The sequence below is a fragment of the Syngnathoides biaculeatus genome, chromosome 4 (genome assembly GCF_019802595.1).
Source record: "Syngnathoides biaculeatus isolate LvHL_M chromosome 4, ASM1980259v1, whole genome shotgun sequence".
Classification (NCBI taxonomy): Eukaryota; Metazoa; Chordata; class Actinopteri; order Syngnathiformes; family Syngnathidae; genus Syngnathoides; species Syngnathoides biaculeatus.
Window position 1 is genome coordinate 9927885 of NC_084643.1, and position 26538 is coordinate 9954422.

Here is a 26538-nt window from a genome sequence, read left to right on the forward strand (position 1 = left end):
AAGCACGACTGATGTGTGAATTCTGCAACTAACATTTCCTACCAACTGCCCCAAAATTGATCAATTTGGGAGAGCACCTTTGTGTTCAATAAAAATGGTGCCCCAATGAAAAAATATTTTTGTGGCACCTCTGAGGGAGACCGAAATCTCTTCGGAGATGCTGCTCGGTATCATATCAATGGACCTTTCCGACCTGTCAATCACTCGTACAATAATAGCCAATCAGATAGCCGCATTGTCTTAACCCCTGGCTTGACACGCCCCTCTCGGCGTATTGTCCCACAACCAATGCTGCTTGTCACTAGCGTGCACTTGGAAAAGTTCATGTTACGAAGAATATGGTCCTCAGATGCGCTTGGGGAACGTGCTAGGTTACAAGGGACAATACATATAAGTCAGGGAGAAGTTTCTCCTCCGAGTTTGATTTCATTATTATCAGTGCTCTATATATTGCAGGAGAACAACTTTCACTTTGTTAGTGTATCACTGATCAGCTGAATGAAGTGTGTCATGTTTTATGCCCAAGAGTCGGGTTAGTGATACGTAAATGCGCGATGTCTCATGCAAGAGAAATGCCTATTTGCCTATTTGGATGACATCAGACTTTTAAGACAGAGCACTGGGTTCCATTACGAGCCGAGTCAAATGAATACACCCACTCACTTCTAAAGATTACAATGATATTACTCGTGATCTTTCCAAGTAAAAAGTACTCACCCTGCTTTACATGCGCAGTACGATTCCACTACTTTATCCAGTTGGATTTCAATATGAAGTTTGTGAGGTGTAAAACTTTTTTGCATCGATCGCCAACGTTTCGCTGTCACGTCGACATTGCGTCCTGCTCCGTCCAAAATCTTCATTCCGTGTACATAACCTTGGGTGAAATAGTTGAGACCTCTCTGTAGAACTCTCTTGGACAAGTCTGACGCATTTGGCAAACAAAACATACCCCAATATTACCTGGAATACGCGACAGAGAATCGACTTCAAACACGTTGTGTTCAATCGCCATTTTGGAAGCTTGTGGGACATGGCTAAGGGGGTGGAGCTTAAGATCGCCGTCGGAAAGGTCCATTTATACTGTATTTCATGCTTTCATGTTTTCCGATCAGAAATGTGCCTCATATTGTTTCTAGGGTCACCTTAATTGACTGTGAACCTTTTAGCATTCAAAAATGTCAGACAAGATTTTGCTTTATTTTCAAAAATATGCATTGGTTTCAGTCCAAGTCCTGTTCGGGCATACTGTTTGATTAAAAGTCACGATGAAAGCCACCTTTTCAACATAATTGTGGAATAAATCGAGTTCAGTATTCGTACAAATGCAATATGCTAATAAAAACCCGGAACGGTGACAAGACGCTGATATTAATGAAAACTGAAGAATGATGACCTCCGTCTGAGTACACTACCGCTGTCCCGCTCATGCCGTTGCGTCTCCGTTGGTTATCGGAGCAGCGAACGCCGCCTCGTATCCTTTCATTTCTTCAGACGCAACAAAAATGACCTCTTGACCCGCAGTAAACTTGAGGGGCGAAAACATCATTAAGCGGCGCTTTCTGCGCATAAATATGATGTGTTGTCGTAAGACTAATCTACAAACGAGAAAGCTAATCAATCAGACCCCTGAAGATTCATTTTTCACTCCGCTTTCCCTCAGCCTCGGAGTGTTATTAGAAATGAGATACGACTGATAAAACTACAGTATTTATGTATGCATGCGTTATATGGATGTATTCTGTGAAGGAAAACTCGAAATAAATACATACCAGTGGGATGTGTGGGGAAATACTGATTGGGGAAATTCTCTCCATGGAATTTGGAATAAATATATGCTCTGCATTTGTAAAATGATATACTGCTCCCCCTCACGTACAGTACACGGGCCCCGTATTTATGGCCGATGTCGGCGTTCAAGGATAGCGACCTCCGCCTCCGTACGCATTGACATTTGTGTCTGGTGCAGGTGTGCAGTATAGCCTACTTGGGCGGCTAATGATGCATACAATTTTCTCTGTTAGCTACGCTTCGCTACACTTCACGATGCACTCGCGTAGTGAAGGCGAACGTGCTACAAGGTCACAACGGCTCAATCTGTGCTCATCAATACCATTGCACGGGAAATGTCACGTACGGTTATTTTTAATGCAGTCACTGCAACGTTATATGATGCTTTGGTTGTATTTTTTTTTTTTTTTTTGGCTAAAGTAATGACTTCCTGCGGGGAACTAAATGCCCATTTGTTAGCCATGATTACAAAGAAGTTGCTCAAGCAGTACATTTGGATAACTGATAAACTGCAATTTGTTTTTCATTTTTTTTTGTTTGAAAGGTATGAATTAATGGGTGGCTGTTGTGGTCTTAGAATCAGAATCAGCTTTATTGCTCAAGTGTGTAAAAACACACGAGGAATTTTTTTAATGGCAGTTGGACATCACACTTGTCTCTTTTGTGGCAACCCCAAGGGGTCATGCTTAGGGCCCAGTGTATTTTCCAAGTTATAGTAGTGTAACAGAGGCTGGCCTTTCCGTGTGGCACCAGTTGGGCTCCCTGCCCTTGGGTGGGTTCTCTCCAGGAACTCTGGCTGTCTCTTTGGAAGATTCACTTGTGACTTTCAACTGTCCATAGACGTGAACGTTAGTGTGAATGGCTGATTTCCAATGTGCCCTGTAATTGGTTGGCAATTTAGCCAAAGTGAGGATGGCTACGCTCCAGCTCACCCATGACCCGAATTAAATGGAACAATGAAGAGGCTCTATTGTGTTAATAGACTTCCTTCATTGGAAATGAAAGACAAAATCTGGTGATTACTTCCACCGTGAGTGATGATGGATTGTTTTGACTCGTTTTGTCCGCTGACAAAATTTAGCTAAAACTACACAGCCAATGTATAATGATCTTTCTGGATGGTTTGCACAGTAGTACGCGGCATTTATGTTTTGAACCAAATCCAGATAAAAATATGTTTGATTGAATTCATTTGCACACATTGCTGTCACAGTCCACTTGCATTAGTTGGCATGGCTGTGACGAACCACATCCAACAGGTGAAGCTCTAGCGACAAGGTCCAACTGGGACAATAAAATTCATAATGTTTGCGTTTTTTTTTTCCAAATAACAAACCAGATGGACATGTTTGGGATTGTTGGTCTTCAAGACGTTCTGCATTGTGTACAGTACATTATTTATGCTGCACGCATCATACGCTGGCACTCACGGGGCAGTGAATATGTACTTTTAGGCTTTAGTAACTCGATATTTTAGACCCTCCATTATCCAAGTCTTTAAATACATTAAATTACGGGAAGGTGCTCTATCTTTTTTTTTTTTTTTTTTTAGTAATTATCCTTGTATTAATCCTCCTTGGACCAACCTTGGATAGCTGATTACATTGTATTAAGCATCTAGGTTTTTTTTCCCCCGGAAAAGAATACTTTAATTACAGAACTTAATATGAAATCCACATTAAATCTGCAACCCCCGGGTCAGAACGCTTTGGAATAGCCACCAATAATCCATCTGTTTAGAAAGGCATTTGGTTAATATGGCATTTTATCTCAAAAACTGATTTCAGGTGTGTTGACCTTATCAAATTGTAAAGATTCCGACTAATAAGATTTTAATATAGCAGCCAAACACATTGCTAACCTCAAATACGAATGCTACGTTTGTTGACTAAATCAAAAGTTATGACACTAAAACTCACAATAGCGGCTAACGATGACCCAAAATCTTTGATGCCAAAAGATCTGTTGTTTTAGTTGCGTTACTATTATGATTGACTACATAGAGAAAGGATTGCATGTTTCCATAGAAACCGTTGTCACTTGTTGTCTGCAGTTTGGCAACAGTTGGTTCAAATGCCCCTTTGTTAATTCACTGAAGCAAGCATGTAAGCGCGCCGCGCGCACAGGAAATGGAGTGTGCCCTGAAACAATATTTAACACTCAGATGACCAGAAAGCAAATCCAGGGGAGCTGCTGGTGGCACACAAACAAGATTAACGGAAGATTTTCTGTAGCTGTGGCATTCAGTTTTGCTCTTTTAAAAGGATTAGCGATAAAAGATTAGCGATAATCAAGTCTGAGCCGCTGATTTTTTTTTCCTCGTGTTTTTCCATCACCTAAACTCCTTAATATTTACAATAGCGGCATATTAAACTCAAATGTAACTTAAGAGAGTGGCAGTAATTAGTTTGCCCGTCTAGTGCTTTGATTTAACTGGCTCAGTTGAATAGTTGTATTTATCAGTGATGCAGTTTGAGAGGTCTCCCGTACTTCTACTGCAGCGCTTTCGAGAAACATTGGCTGATGGCTCTGGTTGTGATGATGATGATGATGACGACGGTGGAGATAGAAACCGATCCAGTAGATGAATGAATGGTTCAAGTGTAGTTGGCGTAATGTAACGAGCTCTCTATCTTTCCTCAGCTCTAAATTCTGTCCACCAAAGAGACGGCCCAATTTGTCAACAGCCGCGCCGCCTGCTTTTTATGGACATGGGAGGTGGACACAATGGCGGCGGGAAATCACATGTCAGATGACTTCATGGTAGATGACTTTAATATCCGCCGTGCTGGCCAGCGAGGCTGTATGCTAGAATCATTCAATAGCCAATGAAGCCGCGGGCCACTAAACCAATACGCAGCGCAACAGTCGAATGCACGGCATCCGCAGAAGCCTTGTCGGTCGCAGTGTAATTTAATCCGGCCCCCGGGACAAGCATCTCTCAGCAGTAAAAAAAAAAAAACCTTACAAGTAGCGACATGCGCAAGCGGAGAAATTGTGCAACCCTCAGCTAACCCCCATCGAGCTCTCGACCTCGCCTCATCTTCATTAGCATGACGCACAGCGTAATTTGGGTCCAAATGACAAGGAGCATATTGCAAATTTTAAGAAAGAAATATTGTCAAATAAGTGCGAGGACTCTTTCCAGATTGCACTTCAGCGCATAGACAGCAGCAAGTTTGTGAGAGTCGTATTAAGGTGTGGTGGAGCAGGACGAGGGAGCGTGTGAAATGAAACCTGGATAAAAATCTCAGGTTACGCTTCGGTTAACGGCGGTGTAAAAAGTTGCCAGTCGAGAAAACACATCTTCGCGAGGCCCGACTCAGCTGAGGAGCAAACACAATAAAAGCTTCAGCGGGAGTCAAAAATTTGAGTGGCCCGACGATTGGACACTTTGGTATTCAACCAACATTTTGGGGGAAAACCAGAACGAGCATCATCGTCATGCAGCAGACAGCATGACAGCATTAATGACTCCAGACTCTAGGATCATGGTGGTCGTAATATACACCAGAAATATCCCAATAAATATCAGAATGAGAAGACACAAGCTTATTTTCAAGGAGCGTCCAGCATGGTGAATGACTTTGCAGACACAAAGTACATTAGCTGCTCGGACTGGTAAGCTAGCCATTATCGTTGCTCGTCAAATACCGAGTGCTTTATTTGACAGTGGTAAATTATTCCACTTTTATACGATCTTGTGACAGACAAATGACTCCAAGATAAAATCTGCAATATCGCGCGGCTGTGCAAAAATAGAAGAAGAACACAATATCTGGATTGTAACCTCCACCAAGGAAGGTTTAGCTGTAGCGATTTAGGGTGTGCACCAAAGAAGAATCCCTGTTTGGTGCCGCTTCAGCCAATATTGGACTCATTTACGACACTCCTAATTTCTCACTAATGCAGACTTCTGTTATTTTAGTCAGTCATGTTCATTACATGTTCATTTAATTTTGTCCGCAGAGAAACACATTTTTCCCTCATTAGCACAACGTGGACAAACCTTAAAACTTTACCTCCAAATAGCTGCATCAATAATGCATGAACCAGACATGAAAGTAATGGCCCCCATTTCAGAACATAAATGTGCCATCAATTTTCTAGTCCTTTATTATAATTGGCATATGGTCACGACTGGGCCCGCTCCTCCGTCTCCCGAGAGCAAAACGATTTTGTAGGAGGGCAAACTTCCCTCAATCATCTTTTCTCCCAAAAAAAAAAAAAAGAGAATTTCAGGTGCCTTAACTTGATCCTATACGAGCAGACATTTTAGGTCAAACATAGATAATAACGTTTATTAATCATGTTGCAATACACAGGTGCATTTCAACATTTCATTTTTTTCACAGTTTTGATGACAAATGTTTACAGTTACCAGACCCCCTGAATTACAACATTTAAATTGATTTGAATCCAAAAATGATGTAAAAAATTTTAACTGCGCTTCTTGCATTAAAGGAATTTTTGTACTATATTCTAATTTACTGGAACGCACCTGTATTCATCAAGCAGTCGGCTGTCACGGACAATATGTCTTTCATCCAAAGGAAATCCTTCCTATAAATGTTTTTGAAAATCTCTCTCCAAGAAACTTTGAAGTGGAAACCGACTTCCAATATTTTGGTAAGGGTCATCTTAAATGCGCAGGTTTGCAAACAAATCCGTGATTCATTTTATTCAAACATGCCATGCGGAGACATTATGAATGTATTAAAGGGTTGAGGTTCATTTCAACTTTGAATTTCATGAACCCTCACATCCATTCCCTCAACACTTTCTGAGCCACGGAGTTTTTGCCGGCTTTAAGCTGCCCTCAGCCGGAGATAACCTCGGTGCGACTCGCTTCTAATGGCGAAACGCAGACAACTGCACATTCAACATGAGCCGACGAGGAGCTTGATGGAGGCTATTCCTTTTCAAGACTCCAATATAATGCGGCTGGAGAATTGAGCAATAACTTTCTGGCTCACTTATTATAACCCCCACCCCTGCCCCGGAATACTTTTGCCATTTTAGGAAAAGGTTTTCCACAAAAGTGTCGACCCCAGCGCGAGTGTGAAAACATGGCTGACGGATCGTGTGCTTGTGTTTCAGGTATTCTTTATTCGTTTGGAGATAAAATGTTACTCCAAACATGACCTGAATATATTTATGGCTGTATTCTGATAAAAGTTGGAAGTTGCTGGAACACATTCATTTTCTTTCCAGGATTTATTAGGGGAGCGAATGAAGTAAAATTCCACCAATATAACCAGCAAAAAAAAAAAAAAAAAAAAAAAGAATTCCTAAAACAAATCCAGCTCAAATTTTAGAATAATACAGGCAGTTCTCAGTATATGTGGCTTCATAGGTGTACTGGACATTGTGGCGTATGAACACATTTGTGTCATGTAGCTGCCATGGAAACGGAGCTCCATCGTAAACTGAGGATTAATTTTGTAATGTTAATTAAAATCAATTAAAATTTCTGTAATGTGCAGACACGGCTTTGCGTACTTTTAAACAGAATCCAATTAATCAACAGCACCAGAGTAAAGATTTTTGGGATTTACATAGTCCCATCACACTTCAATTGCACACTCGCGTTCATGACCCTTAACCTCAAGAGAAATTGCGTTCTGTTGGACTAAGATTCTAATTCTTAATATCCATCAATTATAGTTCTAAGCAACCACAGCGGCATCTTGAAAACTCAACTGTGACACAGTAAAACCGTTCCGGCATAAGAGGGACACCGACCCTCCTTTCTGCTTGACCAAACAGCTGAACAGGACACAAAAAAAGTGAATTAGTGATGTAGGTTGTGAGGGGGTGGGAACAGGTTTCAAGGTGTATCGCAGTTTAAAAAGTTTCAAGTTGCAAAGGCACTTCTTTTGGTTTTTTTTTTTCAGGTACCATGGCATGATAAAGGATGGATAATGAAAACGGCCTGACTTTTTAACATATTCAAGGTAATATTAATGCTGCACATTAACATATTGCTACCTTGAAAGGAACAACAACTAGGCCGGGCCGTTAGCATTTTTACAATTGAAATAAATGCTGGGACCGGCATGGTGGCGCAGTTGTAAAGTGCTGGCCTCATGGTTCTGAATACCCGGGTTCAATCCCGGCCCTCCCTCTGTGGAGTTTGCGTGTTCTTCCAGTGCCTCCACGCGTTTTCTCCGAGCACTCCGGTTTCCTCCCAGATCCCAAAAACATGCATTATTTGGAGACTCTAAATTGCCCCGAGGTTGGATGGTGAGTGGGACTGTTGTCTAGCTCGATGTGCCCTGTGATTGGCTGGCAACCAGTTTAGGGTGTAGCCTGCTTCCTGCCCGATGACAGCTGGGATAGGCTCCAGCACTCCCGCGACCTTTGTGAGGATAAGCAGCTAAGAAAATGGATGGATGGATAGAGAGATAGAGCTTCTTAACGACGCAGATAACACGGCTGACTAGGTTGGGTAGCATCAGCTTTGTTACGCTTTGACGTTACTTCAGAGTAGAAAGATGGCTTCCAATTTGACGAGGAATAAGTACTTTTGCTGTTTTGCATTTTGATTAATAATGAAATCATTTACTTGCTGTTCGCTACTACACCAAATATTCTACACGTTTTAAAAAGAAAATAGATTGCGTTCAATGAACAAAGTTATTTTCCCAAACAATTCAAAATACTAATACTGTACTAGTAATACTAGATTTGGTGTACTTCCATCACAGTTATAACGTAAAACCACAATTATTTTTGCTCAAGGCTATCATACCATTAGAATCTGACATTGGACATTCTAACACCTGTCTTTGTTTATCGTATATGTACGGCCTGGAAGTATTTTTCCCAGACATATACTGTAATTATGACTTTACTTGTGCGTGCAGGTCATTCTGACGTCCAAACCTGGCTTACCTCCCTGCCATAGCGATGGAGTTTCTAAATAAGATCTTTTTATCTTCCTTTTTAATGGAAGCTAATTGATTCCCGTTTCATCGCAGCGCCAGTCCCCAGTGTTTGGAAAGTCAGAGAATTTTGCAACCCTGGTACTGATTGATATGTCACAGAGCTGCCAAGCAACACAAGCAAATGCCAGCGGAGGAAGACTCACAGATGTAGTAGTATTCTCTGCCCGGTCTGAACTCAAAGCCCAAGGAGAACGGGGTGAAAAGCTGGAACTTCTCCGAGAACTTGAGCGGCCCGTTTGGCGAGTGCGGCCGGTTGCACTCCCAGCGCTTGAAGCCCTTGAAGGTGTGGTCGCACGTGCTGTAGCCGTCGTAGTTGACCATGTAGAGGACGTAGCGCTCCGTCCGCTCCTCGGGTACCGAGTCGGCGTAGTGCGGGCAGTAGACGTCCAGGTAGTCATTTATGCACACGTCAATGTGATAGTCACCGCGATGGAATCTAGAAAAGAAAGCAAAAAGGTCACGTACAGGAGGTGGAAAAGACGCACGAAGAGTAACCCGAATAGCCGCCGCTGGAAGTGTCGGAATTTAAGCACATATGCAGAGCGCGAGCTTGATCCTTTCTGCACTCTGTCGCGGTGGCGGTGAAATTTACTGGCAGGCGTGCTCTCATCTTCAAGCTTCAATAAATTTCTTTACGTGAGTTTGTTTATATCTATAAATCTGTCGTTGCGGCGCATACTTGCGCACACATCTGCACATGGCGAGAGAAGTGTGGGAAAAAAAAAGATTCTCCAGAGAAGGGGGGGAGAAGCACTCGAAAATCTTTACAGACAGAAGGACAAACGCAGGCATGGTACAAAAGATCACGGGGAGACGTGGAGGTCCAGATGAGAAATGTCATGATGGGAAAAACACTCCGCCCGGTCCCTGACGGCGGTGCAAGAGGAGGCCACACGGGGGTCTCGGGGTTCTGATACACACCGATTTATCAGATGTCGACAACAAACCTAAACACGCACTCAACACATCTCATCTGCTGATGACAGAATAGGTATCACATCTGTGGCATGCCCTAAATTGGAGAGCAATCGCTGTGAGGGTCTTCAGCGGCCCCGTTTCAGGGTCACTGAAAACGGCTGTGAAATACGCTTGCGTCCTCAAGCACTGCCAATGTGACAGCTTCAGCCGCTAAATTGCACATGGACACTCCTATGCACAGCTGGTGCCGCGGACTCACTTCAGCCCCAAATCCAGCTGGAAAGCCGGCTGGGCTCACGAGAGTACTTTATGGAAATTTTGCAAATTTGTGGTGTCCAGCTACAAAATACATCCTTTGAGGAGATAGCCTGGATAATGCATATCTACTTTAACACGTTCCAAAAAAAAAAAAAAAAAAAAAAGGTTAAAATACATCTGTTTAAGAAAATCGAATAAATAATACAGTCTATGGAAGTACGCTAAAAAATGACTTGTGGGTTTCACCTCTGACTTTATCTTAAAATAAAGAAAACGGCAGCAACGTTTCGTGATTGAATGGATGTTATCGGCAAAAGACACTGGCTTTTTTTTTTTTTTTTTTTGTGTCGCGCTAGTCGTTTACTCTATTCCTTTTTGATCCGACTGACCCCATAATGGATGTGACGGGGAGAACATCCATCTAAACGCAGTTATTTTTTTAAACCCTTGCCCTTTTCCAATTAGTTTCTATTCACTCTTTGCTTGACGGATTTGTGAAACAAACCATTTGGCATGTCGGATTAGAACTAGTCCGGAAAACCCGACCAAACTTTTAATTGAAAACTGCAGACTATAGGAAGGAAACCCGTCAAGCCACCCAAACAGTATGAGAGAGACTCGGGAGGACTGAGGACAAACGGAAATAAATCACATTTTACTGGAAAAATTATTGTTATTATTTTTTTTTGTACTCTAACTCTTCTCTCTCTGTTATGCTCACTTTTTGTGATCTCTATTCTACTTTGCAGTTATGTGATCGTGGCATTCGGAGTTCCGACTCGAGAACGGATTTTGTCGGATCAAGTCGCCGCTTATGCACTAGAATGCCGATCCGGCATCCGCTGCGCGCCGGCGCACGCTACAAAGCGGCGATCCCGACGAACGTGACACAAACGTTTTGAAACTCAAATAGCAATTCCGCTAATCTGCTCAGAGCGTCTCCATTTGTTTTTGTATAATTAAATGATTAATCTCCGAATAAAGTGGCAAATATACCCACAGCCATTTCCCATTACCGCGTGCGTCTGTGTCAGCTGGCTTTATTTTGTACATTCGTTTATGTGCATGTGTACGATTGTGCATGTGTGAGGATTTATGAGCATGAACTAGGATACGTTTTTTTTTTTTTTTCTTCCCACCCGAGCCTGTGTTTATTCTTTCAGGGTAAATACCGTTGTGAAGCATTTACAAGCAAAGCATGAAGGAGCTCATCTGTAACATTTCATTTAAAACATGCTTGCTGAGGTCCAGGAAGATCCATGGCTCTATCTCTTTCTTCCTGTTTTAAAATGTCACTGACTTAATGCTGCTATCCTTTTTATCCGCCCGTGTGTACGTGAAGGGGAGGAGATACAGCATGTGTGCAATGCCGTATGCGCGACGCTTCAGCTGCCCTTCTCTTCAAGCCTCCGTCTTCACAATGGTGGTGACGGACCCCGACTGCAAATGAAGCCGAGCTCATTTGGCCTGGCGAGCACGTAAAATTGGACAGAAAAGACATCTGTAACATAAACACAGACACATATTTTCAATTCCATACACACTTGTATGCCTGTGTTGGGTTCGCGCTATGCGTGCTGGAGGCTTAGCAAAGAAGCACAAGTGAGATAGCCGGAAGCCGGCACTCAGGTAGAAAGGCTCACGGAAGATTCCCTTCCCCAAAACTGCAAGTTTACATGCTTCAAATAGAAAGTTTCCAATCAATCTCTAATATGGCCCGAGTATAGTCCACGTTAAATCATTCTTCTTTTCCTTTCGGCTTGTCCCGATTAGGGGTCGCCACAGCATGTCATTTTGTTTCCATCTAAGCCTATCTCCTGCATCTTCTTCTCTATCACCCACAGTCCTCATGTCCTCCCTCACAACATCCATCAACCTTTTCTTTGGGCTTCTTCCTCTCGTTCTTTTGCCTGGCAGCTCCATCTTCAGACTCTCTCGCCTCAGGACATGTCCAAACCATCGACGTCTGCTCTCTCTAACCTTGTCTCCAAAACGTCCAACTTTGGCTGTGCCTCTAATGAGCTCATTTCTAATCTTATCCAACTTGCTCACTCCAAGCGAGAACCTCAACATCTTCGTTCCTGCCACCTCCGGTTGTGCTTCCTGTTGTCTCTTCAGCGCCACCGTCTCTAATCCGCACATCACGCCTGGCGTCACCACTGTTTTAAAAACTTTGCCCTTCATCCTAGCAGAGACTCTTCTGTCACATAGAACACCAAACACCCTCCGCCAACAGTTCCACCGCGCTTGGACCCGGTTCCTTACTTCCTTACCACATTCACCATTGCTCGGTATTGTTGACCCCAAGCATACATTGAATATGACTAATAATGAAATAAATGTAAGATGTGAATAAGCTATGATGAAGTCTTTCTGCTCAGAGTTTCTTCAGCTCAGCTCAGTCTGTTTCCCCGCTTCAACATTTGCACGTCGGCAACTGCAAATTCAAGGCTGTACTCAAATGGAAGCGAATGAGATATCCTGTGCTGCCCAAGCCAGCTGGGCCAAAAACTAAATTGGGAATGTTTCCTTAAAATGTGACAAATATGCTGTGATGACAACTCTGTCGCGGAAAAGCTGGACCAAAATGCAAGGAAGCAGCATTTTTCAATGTATTTCAAAGTATTTGAAAGAGGGAAGAAAGGGTTTTTGAGAGAATCGAAACACAAAATCCCTAAAAAAGCTAGGAAAAAAAAATAAGATTTAAAGTAAGAAAAAAACCTCGGAAAAGAAAATATGGTGCCACAAATTGACGTGACAGCCAGGCACACCTGGACAAGGCACGAGTGGCTGGAAGGAAATGATTGAGGAATGACAGCAGATGGAGTTGAACACCAAATAAGCTGAGGAAAAAATGTAAATCCAAATCTAATAACCGCAAAGGATCAAGACAGAATCTGCTCTACCAATGAGCGAGCAGCAGCTGTTTACGTCACCCAGGTGGTATCTGCTCGCCACATCTGGCACATCAAGCACTAGAAATAGTATCTCATAGTTTTTTTCGATGATTTGTTGTCGTCATCCTCATACTACTCATGGATTGTTTTTCCTGGTCATGTCGCACTTCAACGACAACTTGTTGCTAGGGAGAATTTTTACAGCAGAGTCGTTTGCCATATGGATACAAACTTGAGAAATTCAGAGCAAAATGGATGGCTATACAATTGAATGAGTTCCCTGCATTAAATACTTTATAAAAATGTATCTAAAAAAAAAAAAAAAAAAAAAAAAAAGAGGCATCATTACTAGTGGCAGCATCTCTGATCGCCCGCGGCTATTCTGTCGGCGGCTTCTCGGCAGGCAGAGGAAGCGATTCTTCACCGCAAAGTGAAGATGTTCAAATATACTTCAACATCTGTACGAGACGCAGGCAGAATTCAAATGAACCGTGTCAGGTAAGATGAGTGAGATGGAGACAGCGGACATGCTACAGTCACGACTGTGAGCTGGGGGAACCCTAAAATTTGTGGGAGCATCTTCGATGAAAGACACGAAAATTTCTCAGACCTTTTTTGTAATTATGTCTGTCAAGGAGGTTATAGATTGTCCTGATCGGGGTTGCGAGAAGCTGGAGTTTATTCTCACTGACTACAGGCAGACGACAGACTGAACTGGTTGCAAGTCAATCACAGGGCACGTACGGAGACCGACAAAAAACACATCGTCAGTGAGCGGGAACGGAACGCACGCTGCCTGTGCAGAAATCAGCTGAATGAACCTCGACATGAACGAACCTCACCTAAGAAATTAAGTCCGTGCATCTGCCCAGCTAGCGAGAGGTGGGATGAACCCTGGATACGTCGCCAAGCAATTACAAAAAAAAAAAAAAAAATTGGAATGTTCAGCTTTGGATATTCGTGAACAAAAAAATTGAAAATAAAAATTCAAAACTACACAGCAGCAAAAAAATATGAAGGCTTCCAATACATGCCTCAATTCAGTGAAACTCATCACAGTGAAACTAAAAAGCTGGCACAAATCCCACAAGAAGCTGCCCAGATGCAGCTTTTGTGGAATCACTAAGCCCAAACACACACTTGACCAAGCCATGACAATCACTTTTCCAATTTTTAATATACTTCTTCACAATTGCCTTTTTTGTGTGTGTGTCAGTGGAGGCTCTCTGGCACCAAAACAGCTAATTAAGGACCAGAGTTAAACGGTGGGCTTATTGTAAAATGGCGAAAATTACACGTCTCAGATATGGTGCAGCTGTCTTGGAAGGCTGCGGGTCGCAGCGCCAATTCAGGGCCCGGACACGCCGGCTTTGCACCTCGCACAGGAGGGAGGGGGCCGAAAATCTATTAGCGACTGGCTCACAAAATGTCCACACGATTCACGCGACATAAGAATACAAAGAGGCCGAATTTGGAGAAAGAGTCGTAAGCACGGGGCGGCGTGAGCGCCCGTCTCACTCTCTGATTGGCTCATTTCCATTTCAATTACACACACCAGTGGCACCGCCGGGAGACAGCCGCGCACACACGCCTTTCCCCCCCTCTCGGCCGCTGTAATGAATTCCCATCAGGCGACTTTTGAGAGCGAAAACTCGTGCGAGTCCTCCAAATCAGATGAACAATTGAGATCCAATAGCAAAGGTGCGGTCCAGTCGGAATGTCAAAATGGGATTACGGTGGTCTTCGACTACAGAGAGGGTTATTGTTGGAGGCCGGTGCTGTATCACAGATTTGTATTTTTTTTTTTCCGTGGAAAGTCTTTAACTGCCGAGAAAATTGCCATTATATCTATGGATTTTTATAGTATAATTGCCCTTGCAGGTGCGCTTTTCAGATTTTTACTGTTGACCACAGCTCACATGCAAACCCTCACACGCAGACTAATGCGCCTCCACCAGGCCCCGCCTTTTAAAGACACAGTCTACCACGCAGACGATACAATACTTATGTTCAATATATTTTATGCTTGTAATTTTTGTCTTCAACTACATAAAATCATTTTTCTCTATTCCCCGTAATAAACACGGTATCATGAATCCACCTTAATATTTTTAAGCTACGGACACACTGCTACCCATGGAATTTTTCCATCTCGGTTGCCACCTGACGTTCCAGTTGTATCGCTCAGACCACAACCCATGTCGAGGCGAGACAAGCTCACACAAACAGCTGACATGTTGACCTTATGCGTGGACAGCAAAGAAAATGCGCACCGACAAAGTGCCGATACATTTTTTTTTTTGCAAACCGCAAACAATTCATGCCGTCTGACAGCCGCTCACGTAGCTCTTCCTGCCTGAGCTGCGTTTTCCTTTTATTTTCCAATTTTTCCGCCAACCCGCCTCCATCGCCTCGGCCGTGACCCTGAATCAGATCTATTTACATTACTCCATCTTCTCCCCTGCTGAAATTCATACATCTGATATATTTTCAATTCTATATCCTTCGGCACTGTTTTGTTTGCCTGATAAATCAAATCACAAACCAGGAAAGCTGAACTGCACGAGAACCTTAAAAACCTTGAAATTTTCTCCCAACTTTTTTTTTTTTGCTGCGCGTCTCTCGTTGAGCGTTTGTATACTTGGAGAGCTTACGTTTTAGTGACGTGAGGAATCGTTTGCTGATGTTGGTCCAGAGGGAAAATATGCCAAGAGGGGATGAACTCTGACTGAACCCGGAGTTGGATTACCCACACAAAAATCCATCCAGGATCTCTCAACACGTTTTGTGTGCCACAGATGCAACAAACGCAAACACTTTGTGGTCGTTTGTGCAGATGTCTAATTACGCACCACCAGCGAGATGGAAGACGAGGAATGACATTTAGTGCACAAAAACCCGTCCCAGTGCAGTGGTCACCCAGATTTCAGATTTCCCATAGGAAGTAATGTTCAGCACAGTGAAAGCGGTCAGGACATCTGCCTCACACGAAGATCTGCTTCTAGAAAATTGAATGCAACTCCATTGGCAGAAATGATTAAAAAATGTCAGAGGATTTTAACATTCTGAACTTTCATAGGAGTGTAAAAGAACACATTAAGCTGTGTTAATTGCAAAACAAAAACAAAACCATGCTCTTATTTTACGTTTACAATCAGGTGTTTGGCAACTTTGAATACAAGTCATCTTTCTTTGCATCATTTCTGGTGTAAATTCTGCTTTTCGTCTTCTTCTCATGGCAACCCATGTTGGGATGGCTCATTTTTTGGAAAACACAAAACACGCGCGCGCAATCATTTGCATGGAATGCATTTTGGTTAATGTGTTTGACATGGAAAAACACCCCCCCCCACCACCACCACCAGACTAACTTCGAGGTGTTCATGTTTAGAAAGTCAAACTGTATTATATTTTTCGTGATTATGGTTTTCCAAAAAAGCTCATCAGCCTTACGTTGTGCTCATCTTGTTACGTCTGATGGCAGGAGACTGTAATGAAGAGCAAGGAGAAGGTGAGGAGCAGATAAGTGCATCCAATATTTCCTCTCTGCAATAATTTTTGCTGTTAAATTAAATTCCTCTCAACAGCCCAACATTTCTATAAGAGTCTTTTCTTCAACAGCCTGGAGATGGAATTCCCCCCCCCCCCTTTTTTTTTTATTTTTTTTTTTTGGGGCCAGAGGGACTGACAAGAAATTACAATGCTGCCCTCAAGAGTAGTCATATAGAAGTCCATAACATAAAACAGACTTTCTTGACTCGTCTAACAATCACGCCACACGGCACTTGGGCTCAGACAAGGTGCTGCGGGAGATAACAGCAAAGAGAGGAAATGAATATTATAAAGGGGGATGATGACATTTCTGCAACACAGTCAGGCGGGGAGAAAAGAAATACGGCCACTCAAACCGATTGGAGACAAATTGAAGATTTAACCAGATGGCTGAAACCCAAATACTGGTCGCAACCTTCCGGTTCCGACTGCCTTTTGAATGAACTGCGCCATCGATCACGTTGGATTGGCAGGAATCCACACGAATCCACCTTGGATGCGACTTGTGAAAACGGACGTCAGCGGAATCCTTTCGGGGGTCCAGGCAGTTTTATCAGAACTGGAACTGGATAGCATGCATTCATTGAAATAAGTTATACGTCTGAAAAGGAACTATATATATATATATATTTCAACTCAGTCCCAAACAGGAAAATAAACAAACAGTCAGTTGATCATTTCTTTTTTTTTTAAATGTTTTATATCGTTTGTGGATGGCAGAAAATAGTAAGAACGTGTGTCGTAATCATTTCAAGAATTCTCTTGTCTTTGATCGACTATGATGACACGATCAGTTGATACAAAATATTTTAGCGTTACAGTCCAGAGGCCCCGTGGTGCTCAGTGGTTAGAGCACCGGTTTGGTAAACCAGGGGTTGTGGGTTCGTATCCCACTGGGGCCTCCACTCCCTGGGAAGGGTTGCGTCAGGAAGGGCATCCGGCGTAAAAATTGTGCCAAACATATATGTGCGTTCATCCGAGATGACACGCTGTGGCGACACCGAAACGGACAAGCCGAAAGAAACCACAGTCCACTTGCATTCGGGGCCAAATAGAGGGCGGTGCCACACAAGATCCACCAGATGGCGCTTCGCATACAACGTTGCAGCGGAACAGTGTGACTGAATGTCCTGATTATTAACCAAATGAATTAGGCCGACACGATTCCGAATTCAGATTCTTCAGCCTTGGCGTAAAAGCCCGCGAGGGGAAACCGAAAAATTCTGTGCTGGAACAAAGCAGCCGAGGCAGGACCACTGAAGTCACGGGATGTGCATGTGTGACGCTCGGTTGCTGCACGACTTGACGCGTTCCAGCTTGACTAAAAGGCCGGAAGGTTTACGGTCTCAGCGGGAGTTGGGTAAGAAGACACACGGACTCAAACGTTATCATATATAAGCGCTAATGTCGGTGCACACGCTGGCGAAAAATGTCTTTAAAATGCGGACACGTTTTCTTAATCATTGCTTATATGCAATATGTCGTAAAGAGATGCTTGGGCAACATGGGGCATTTTTCTGAGTACATGTGGTGATGTTTTTTTTTTTCAGTTAAACTGTGAGCAGGTGGTCAAGCCGGTATAATATCGTGTCCGTCAGCAAAGTGAGGCAGCAACTCCTTCATGTCGTTCACTTTCATCAAGACTTCTCCTCATGCTCCCTTCACTCTTGTCGCCAGCCCTACGACCGCAACCCGCCATCGCCCTGCCCACCGCCGTCACCCTCCACTGTGCTCTTGACGATATTCATTTCTGCCATTTATATCTGTCAGTGCTCATTTCGCCCCGGGGGAGACAATGAATTAAGCGCAGCGACAGACGAGTTCTTGTTCCGTTCTTCTCGGCGGTCGGGCGAATGTTTGATGTCGTCCGCATTGGCGTGCCGTGGCTCAAATCGAAATCAGAGATGTGGGCAAGAAGAAAAAAAAGAAGAGGCACAGACACTTCCTCTGAGCTCTGCTACGCTGCCAAACAACAATTTTTATGGGTGTGAAACCCCTGATGTGTGGAGACGGTATGCAGTACGGAAGACTGTGTGTGGGGAGGTTGTGTGTGTAAAAGGCTTTCTTTATGTCTCCGCCCGTCACCAAGGGAGTCTTGGGAAAAATGACACATACCCCAAACCTCCCGCGACATCCTGTCAGACCCTGGGGCCATTCTTGTGAATTACAGCCTCCCCGAACCCACTTCAATGCCTTTGTAAATACTGTAGAGGGAAGACAGTGCACTGGCACAAGAGAAGGCGTGCACTTCATTGTATGCGTGCTCACAGGCTGCCCGCTCCTCTCAATTAATAGTCGATTACGGCGGAGATAAGTTGGCTATCGGTCATTGTTTTACAGCAAGAAAGAATAGCACTGAAGTAGTCTTTCTAAATAGTACTGCAAGGGAGGGGACGTCCTATACTGACGAAGAACACACAAACCTCGCTCATCTTTTGACCCGGAGAGCCGGCTTGCATTTAAATGAGGAAAGTTACATAAATCTGCCTCACTAATGTGATGACTCAACAAGTTTCGCGTGTAAACACAAACAAGTTAACGTCCCGAGCTGCCTGTTTGCATTCATTACGGAGGCCACGTTTCCTAATATCCCCTGTGCGACCCGCACTCGGAGCTAAAAGGTGTCTTCAAAGTGGATCGAGCTCATCGAAATATTCGCGCACACTATAATGCATTTGGGAAAGAATAACTCTCCGAAGAATGCGGTGTGATCATCATCGTATCATCTATTAAAAAAAAAAAAAAAAAGAGATTTGAAGAACTCGTGTTAAAGTATTATTACAATGCACAGGATTGACGTAGTTTGTACCTGAATAATTGTGCAGGGAGTTCGTATTCTTACGCAACTAAGTACCCACTCTGGACTTGTCAAAATAGCCTCTCGGAAAGTGGAGAAAGTGGTCAAACTCTTTTGTCTTCTGAACTGATGTGTTCGGATCGTGAAGTACTGCACTTAGATTAATAATACAGGAGTGCGACTAAGTAGATGTACGTCATCTGTACAGTATGAAGGGTGCTCTTTCTTTCTTTCTCACATATTCTGTTCCTTTGTCTCTATTTTTTTCTCTTCTTTGAATTACCTGAAATATACTTTTGAGACATTAAAAGACATTTTTCTTGTAGGGAGAGTGGGCGTTCCTGACACTCTCCTGCTCACATCAAAATGTGGAGAGTTGGACAAAAAAAAAAAAAAACCAAAAAGTATAATGTTCTGAAAACTGCAGACAGTTGAGATGAAGAAACCCAGCACAGGTCATCATTAACATAGATGCAGTTTTGTCGCTTATGTACTGACCCCCAGAGGAGTCTCCTTAACCAACCACCATTATACTCAGGATGCTCATGGACAAAAACACTTTGACCTTCAAGGTAGGTTGCCATGGAGCTGCTTCAGGATGTTATAATGTCACGGCGTTAATAAAACCATGACCCTTTCACAGTTCACAAACTACCGCCAGTATACAAGGGTGGGGCGTTGGCACTCAAAGGGAGCTAAACGATCATTAAAATGTATACAGATACTTTGGAGGCAGAATTTGTGGTGAACGAAAAGCTGCTCTCATGAGAGGGTCGCTTAAATACAAATGAAAAGAATGTAATCGCCTCTTTCATTATTTTTCCAAAACAGAAGTGAGGTTACAATTTACATTATCTGTCACCCGTGCCAATTACTTCAGGCAATGCAGCAAAATACGTTGGAATCTCATTCTGGGTTGCTCATTTATCGCAAAACACTCCCCTCCCCAGGAAATAATGAAAATCGAAAAAATGTATCCCCGGTAGCAAACGTTGCAGTGATAAAAACAGGAAGGCAAGCAATAAAGGTCAATATTTCTCACCCACCGCCACTCCCCCCCCAAAAAAAAAAAAAAACAATATTGCCAAACAACCTAAGCCCTCTCTGAAAAAAAACTAACAAAAAAAACAACGGCATGCCATGACTTAATACCTCCGCAAATGTTGTCTAAAACCTAAATTGAAAAAACGTTAGGAGCATTCAACACGAGATGCTTTCACTGCATACTGGAGCAAAATCACCCAGTGAAAATGACTACCTGGCAAGATGTACAGCTATTATTCAGGAGTTTGGTTTTCCCGAGCCATCGGCTCGTCTGCTGCCGCCCAGTGATGACAATATTTTACAACATCTTGTCACGCTAACCCTCCCATTATCTGGTCAGGTGCACATGGACCCGGTCGGAGCGTAGTTTACGCACCTTGGTAGGCGACGTTGACGTGCCCGGCACATGACGTGAAAACAGCAGTATTTCCTGATACCTGTCCGCCCACAAGCTTTCATAGTCTTGAAATATGTCCCTCCCAAACATAACTAATAATGGGTAGTTTCATCCGAGCGCGGAGTGCTATCACAAACAGATTACGCAGGCGGCTGTCACCGCAGTAGACCCATTTGAAGTTAGCATTTTCAAGACGAGCGAGGAGAAGATGGCTTTGGAGCTATCACAGATGTCCTGTCTAACTTTTTTAGCCTGGGTCATCATCTTTTCCTTTCGGCTTGTCCCGTTAGGGGTCGCCACAGCGTGTCATCTTTTTTTCCATCTCAGCTTTATCTCGTGCATCTTCCTCTCTTAACACCCACTGTCCTCATGTCTTCCCTCACAACATGGTCTTCCTCTCTTTCGCTCTTTCGCCTGGCAGCTCCATCCTCAGACTCTCTCGCCTCTGAACATGTCCAAACCATCGAAGTCTGCTCTCTCTCACCTTGTCTCCAAAACATCCAACTTTGGCTGTCCCTCTAATGAGCTCGTTTCTAATCCTATCACACCAAGCGAGAACCTCAACATCTTCATTTCCGCCACCTCCAGCTCTGCTTCCTGTTGTTTCTTCAGCGCCGCCGTCTCTAATCCGTACATCGTGGCCGGCCTCACCGCTGTTTTATATACTTTGCCCTTCATCTTAGCGGAGACTCTTCTGTCACATAGAACACCAGACACCTTCCGCCAACTGTCACACCCCGCTTGGACCCGTTTCTTCACTTCCTTCCCACACTCTCCATTGCTCTGTGTTGTTGACCCCAAATATTTGTATAAGTCATCCACCATCGCTATCTCTTCACTCTTCCTCCTCCGCCCCTCTCATTCATGCACATATATTCTTTTTTACTTCACCTGTAACACATGAAAACACCTTTCCACATATCTCATGACCGATGAGGACTTTGAGTGACTTTGTTTGATATTATGGTTGCACGGGCATCATTTTGTTTCTAATATTTAGCTCACTTGAAGACGCGAGAGGAAAAATATAAGACAGCGCTCTCGGTAAATTATATTACAATGAACAAAAATAATATATCTGATGAATGATTTTCATTAAGCTTGTAAAGGCAGGCTTTCCAAGCGTCTATGGCGTTGGATCTTAGGAAATTGTGCAGTTGTACTTCTGTGTATACTATGGGAATAGTACTGAATCGACCATAATACTTTGGTTCGGAAATGTGAAAGACACACACACACACAGAAAAATTAAGAAATGAATATCTTATGACCCGGAGTCTGCTCGACTTCCTGCTTTATAACACGCTGTCCTGACTAAGAGCGTCTGCGTATATTTAATGAGTGTTAATGCACACATGCGCTTGTCTTTGGGGAGATATATAGCGGCAAGAAGACATAGTGAGGCCGGTCAAGATGACAAGGAGAGAGCAGTAACTCCAAACGGGACAAGAAAGCTTTTGTCAGTGGTGATTCCATACCTCATGCCTGTCAAAAAGTTATGTGTGCCTTTAGCCCCGCCGCTCTGTATGTACAATACGTCTGTGGGGACTGGGAGTGTGTATTAATGCAGCGTGTGTGTGTGTGTGTGTGTGCTTGGTATGAACAAAGCATCTTACAGGACCTTCTGGGTCACCCTCCCATGGAGAAACTGTCAAGGTTCCAGGAGGGGGGTTAAGTGGGGTGTCGGGACTCTGACTGCATGTCTTATTGCGGACTGTGCCTGCATTCTATAGAGCAGCAAAGGTCGCTAGATAATATAGACGTGGGCGTGTATGAACTCAAGAACACACGTACACGCAATTATTAATGCATACATACGGGCTTGTACGTGACGTGGGTTTGCACGGTTCAGGGCCGGCTTGCAATTATCCTTGCGCTGCTGTCGCCACAGACGAGGCCTCGCTTGTGTTTGTGATTATTCTCGACGGGCCTCGTACAATAGCGACATACAAAAGCTCCAGTTCTAAGAAATAGCGCGATGCTCAGAACTCGTTGCGTTATGGATGTTTCGCAGCAAATATCCATGTTTTACAACAAATTAAGCCGTGTCTACGTCGGGAGCAATAATTCGATACTAACTCAATAAAGGCAAGACTCTGAAAAAGACACCCCTCTGTCAACAGCATTTATGACGACCTTAACCTGAATGGAGTGAAATTGCGAGGAAGCCGTAACTGGATTAAGACGCGGAGGTTCCAGCGGGCACGTCAGAAGACGGCAAAATTGCGACCACAGCATAAAATGGGCTTAAAAAAAAGAAGAAAAAATAAACAATGAGATGAGAAAAGCATTACTTGGTTTAAACGAAATTATCTGGCAATAGAGTTACTTGGCCTTACCTTAAAAAGAGTCTACAAAAAATGGAGTTAATGTGCAAATGGGAAAATATGAAGCTGAGAAAGTAACCTGCATTATTGACAAATATTAGTTATTTTGAGGCAGTCCTGCAGAGACATCCAAAAACAGGGGAAATAAGTGTTTCTCCCGGCTTGGCGAGACTGTTGCACTTGAATGTAAAGTACTCGCCATGCCTTTTGCTGTCTCCAGGCTAAATGGTTCTTTTCGGGAACGTCACGTGCAAGGTTTTGGTCCCATATTTTAGAGGAGCCACTTTCGCCTTGCAGGAGCTCTGTCATCTGAGTAGAGATTTGTGTCATGTCAAACTAGCAGGATGCGGTGCGCTATTTCACGCTCCTGAAAGTCAGCCATGGCCCATTTAGCCCACACGGTGAGAAGGGGGCGGGTGGTGCGCTTAAACGCACATCTGTGCATTCTTCGCGTACACATACCAGTGGTTATCTTCTATGAACTTGCTTCGTCATCGTCTCCGCAATCGGGCTACCTGTTTACATTTGAACTTGGTGCCCGCCGCGCTTTGGGTTTGCACGTCCAAAGAAGACGGCATGTTGTCTGATGGCATGTTTTTTCATTTTCTTTCGAGTCACACTCGACATTTTCATTTGCTAATTTACACGAGGATGTCCTCGGATTACGTAGGAGTTCTGTTCCGTTCCTAACCTTAAACCCTCACAAACTGAGGACCCCCCCCCCCCCGGCAAACTCGAGTGCTAGCCAATCTTGTATGTTATCTCTGGAAACAGAAAGATTCACGCACACACTACCGTACACGAGACCTATCCCCCACCGTCCCAGAAAATGTCTGATATTTGAATCGCTTGCTTCTCCATTCAATCTAATTGACCTGGTTGAATTTCCCCTACGGAGGTAAGACAGAAGATTTTTGGGCTCTGAAACAAGGTCTGCAGGTCGCGTACGTGCGGGCCGCAAGTTACACGCTCGTCACGCTTCCAGCTGTGAGTTCATGAACCTTTGAACTCGCCAGGCAGGGCAGGAAATTGACACGAGAAGCTCCTGGAAAGAAAATGAAACATCAACACAGGGAAGGATTTGTTATATTAGCAAATGATTGTGGACCCTTTTTACGCCGTTTAATCACCAGCTCAAGGCGGGTTGGGCAAACAAGAGAGCTGTGCACACGCTCACAAAAGGCCGGTGGGGGTGGCGACGCAGCGGGGGTGGGGGAGGGGTTATGAAAGCACGTGTTGACACGTTCTGGACAGGTTTTGGGAATTTTACCGACATGTGCACTCTAAAGTTAGAGTGCTTGGAGAAGGGCCTCCATCCTTTAAGTTCATCCGTCCTCGGACGGCGGCTCGGACGCAGCTGTCTCCTACATCTCATCGTCGGACCTGAGCTGTCTGCGGGAGAACTGCATGCTCGCGACATTCACGCCAAAGAATGGCCACTATTGCAAAGTCTTATTGAGACTTTGGGCTGTCTGTTAAGTTAGTAAGCTACAGCAAATGACTACTTTCAAAAGGAAACTATGCTGTTTTGTACATAAACTGTCATGAACCTACATTAACGTCTCTAACTAGAAAAGGTAGAGTTACAGAAATTGTTTGCATGAAACACATGTTCAGGGCATAAGTGTAGAACAAGAAGATCCAAAGATGGCAGTAACTGAGAGTGTCTTCAACAAAATCTGTGGTGTTCACCGGCTGATTATTTCTGAAATTGGCGACATTTTTCTGATTAAATCCTCCTTATGCTGCAATGCCACCGGGGTACATATTTACACGGTGTCGTGGGATTCGACTGCTGAAATATCAGGCGATGCCCAATGTTCAAGCCAATTCATTTCTTTTGGCCCGAGAACAGCATTTCTGAGTAAATTGTATAGTTCGAGGTTACACTAATAGTCCACGGCTTGACTTGTCCATCATTTGAATGATTAGCCTGACCTGTGCTCCATCTTAATGTCTCTCTCATCACGTTGTCGGCCGTTGTGTTGAGAGGCAAAGCGGCTGGCATTGATGTCCCTTTCAGGGTCAACAGCAGAAGCCAAAGACAGCCATTTGTGTGGTCGGTGTTCCATTCACCCCGCCTCCTTGCAAGTGTCATGGGTCAATTCCAACTCAATTAATTCCGTGCACTAATCCGCCCTCATCCATTTCACCTGCACGCTGTACCCTTTCGAACCCCACGCAGCTGCTGAGAGCTTCCGTCATATCGCCTCGGAAAAGTCAGCCTTTAAGCGGACAGATAAACACGCCAATTCCCATAAATACTGCTGACCTTTTGTTTCCCTTACAGGCAAAAGAAACATCAGGGGCTGTTTCTCATTCCTTTTTCTTTGTTTTGTTTTTTTTTTTTGTTTTTTTTTTGCACTTGAGGAGTGAGCCAAAGACTCTCAGATAAAGACGACATTATCCAAGACTAAGCTTTTATTGCCGTCATGAAAACAAAACATTATATTTCATATAAAAGAAAGGGTGTAACAAAAAGAAATGTGATTATAAAAAGAGGGAGCGGGGGCCACGAGGTACGAAGACGAAAATCAAGTTGCGATCTAGATGACCATCTCTGGAGTTCAGCACATCAGCATGTGGCAAAGGCCGTGCGTGCAACGAGCGGCTCTGCTTCAATATCAGGTTCACACTTTCCAGGTTGTGGTCTTGTGCAACTCAAACGGGCTCGGATGACAAGTCACGGAGGCACAGCTCGGCCAATCACAGAGCGCAATCTCGTTTAAGCCAGTCTGACGTGAAAAAATGGATCAAAGTCACAACAGAAGCAATCAGCGCCTGGCTAAATACGACAAATGTTGACACTCTGTCAGGGGCGTGGTCAGGCCACCGGCCAGCGTTCCTCTGCCACCACAGCTAAGTCAACTTTTGTTTTTTGCCTCGAAGTAAGCTGACCTCGTTTTCACGTTTTTTTGGACCTTGCCTGTTGCCATGTTTTTGTGCCTCTGCCCTTATGGACTGCTTACCTGTGTATGCCCCCTGCCTGGAATAAAACCACCCCAACATCATGTCACTGCCTCTCAGTCCTGCATTTTGGTCCAACTCCTTGTCGCATGCTCGTGAGAAACTCGTTGACTTGTGGCGTTAACAGCCCCTTCGGTCATGCAAACACCACAATCCATCTCCAGATGAAATGGAATTTAATAAGGGATATTTGAAGATGAAGCACCAGGAATAGGCATGATTGGATGAAGAAGATTGTTTATGAGGAGAACGCAGTGCTCCGGGAGAGAGCCGCACATGGGATTTGGTGTGAAAGGAATTGTGGGAAATGTGTCCACATGGCTCTTAGTCACGGTTGCTCGGGCATGAATTAAAACCAGTGGGCCAGTGGGGAAAGCAACATGTGTACATAAGCACACAGGAGAAAGAAAAAATATATAAAAGCAAACAATATGCACAATAATTTAGACATAAGTTAAAACACATCATGAAGTTCTGTCCTGCTGATTGATTTTCATCATTTCCAGACTCCAGGGGCACCTGGAAATATCCAACTAAAAAAACTAAGGGGTTAGACTTTGGTGTTGGATGTGTTGTGTGTTCTGTTGTAATCATAGCGGCCAGCCCTGGCTCCATACGAGCAACTGAAGATCCATGTTGG

The 26538-nt window shown here is 43.9% G+C and overlaps 1 protein-coding gene and 1 long non-coding RNA gene across 3 annotated transcripts in view; one reads left to right on the forward strand and one right to left on the reverse strand.

Annotated features, from left to right (window-relative positions):
• The window catches only part of LOC133499430 (uncharacterized), a 240582-nt gene extending 232196 nt beyond the window's left edge, over positions 1 to 8386 (forward strand). Inside the window, exon 10 of the long non-coding RNA XR_009794654.1 lies at positions 7689 to 8386. This is a non-coding gene — a long non-coding RNA (uncharacterized LOC133499430). The remainder of the gene's footprint in view (positions 1 to 7688) is intronic.
• efna5b (ephrin-A5b) overlaps positions 1 to 26538 on the reverse strand; it is a 100079-nt gene that overhangs the window by 15981 nt on the left and 57560 nt on the right. For both annotated transcript variants that reach the window (XM_061817458.1, XM_061817457.1), the window contains exon 2: positions 8885 to 9177. In XM_061817458.1, coding sequence (XP_061673442.1) covers positions 8885 to 9177 — 293 coding nt within the window. The remainder of the gene's footprint in view (positions 1 to 8884; positions 9178 to 26538) is intronic.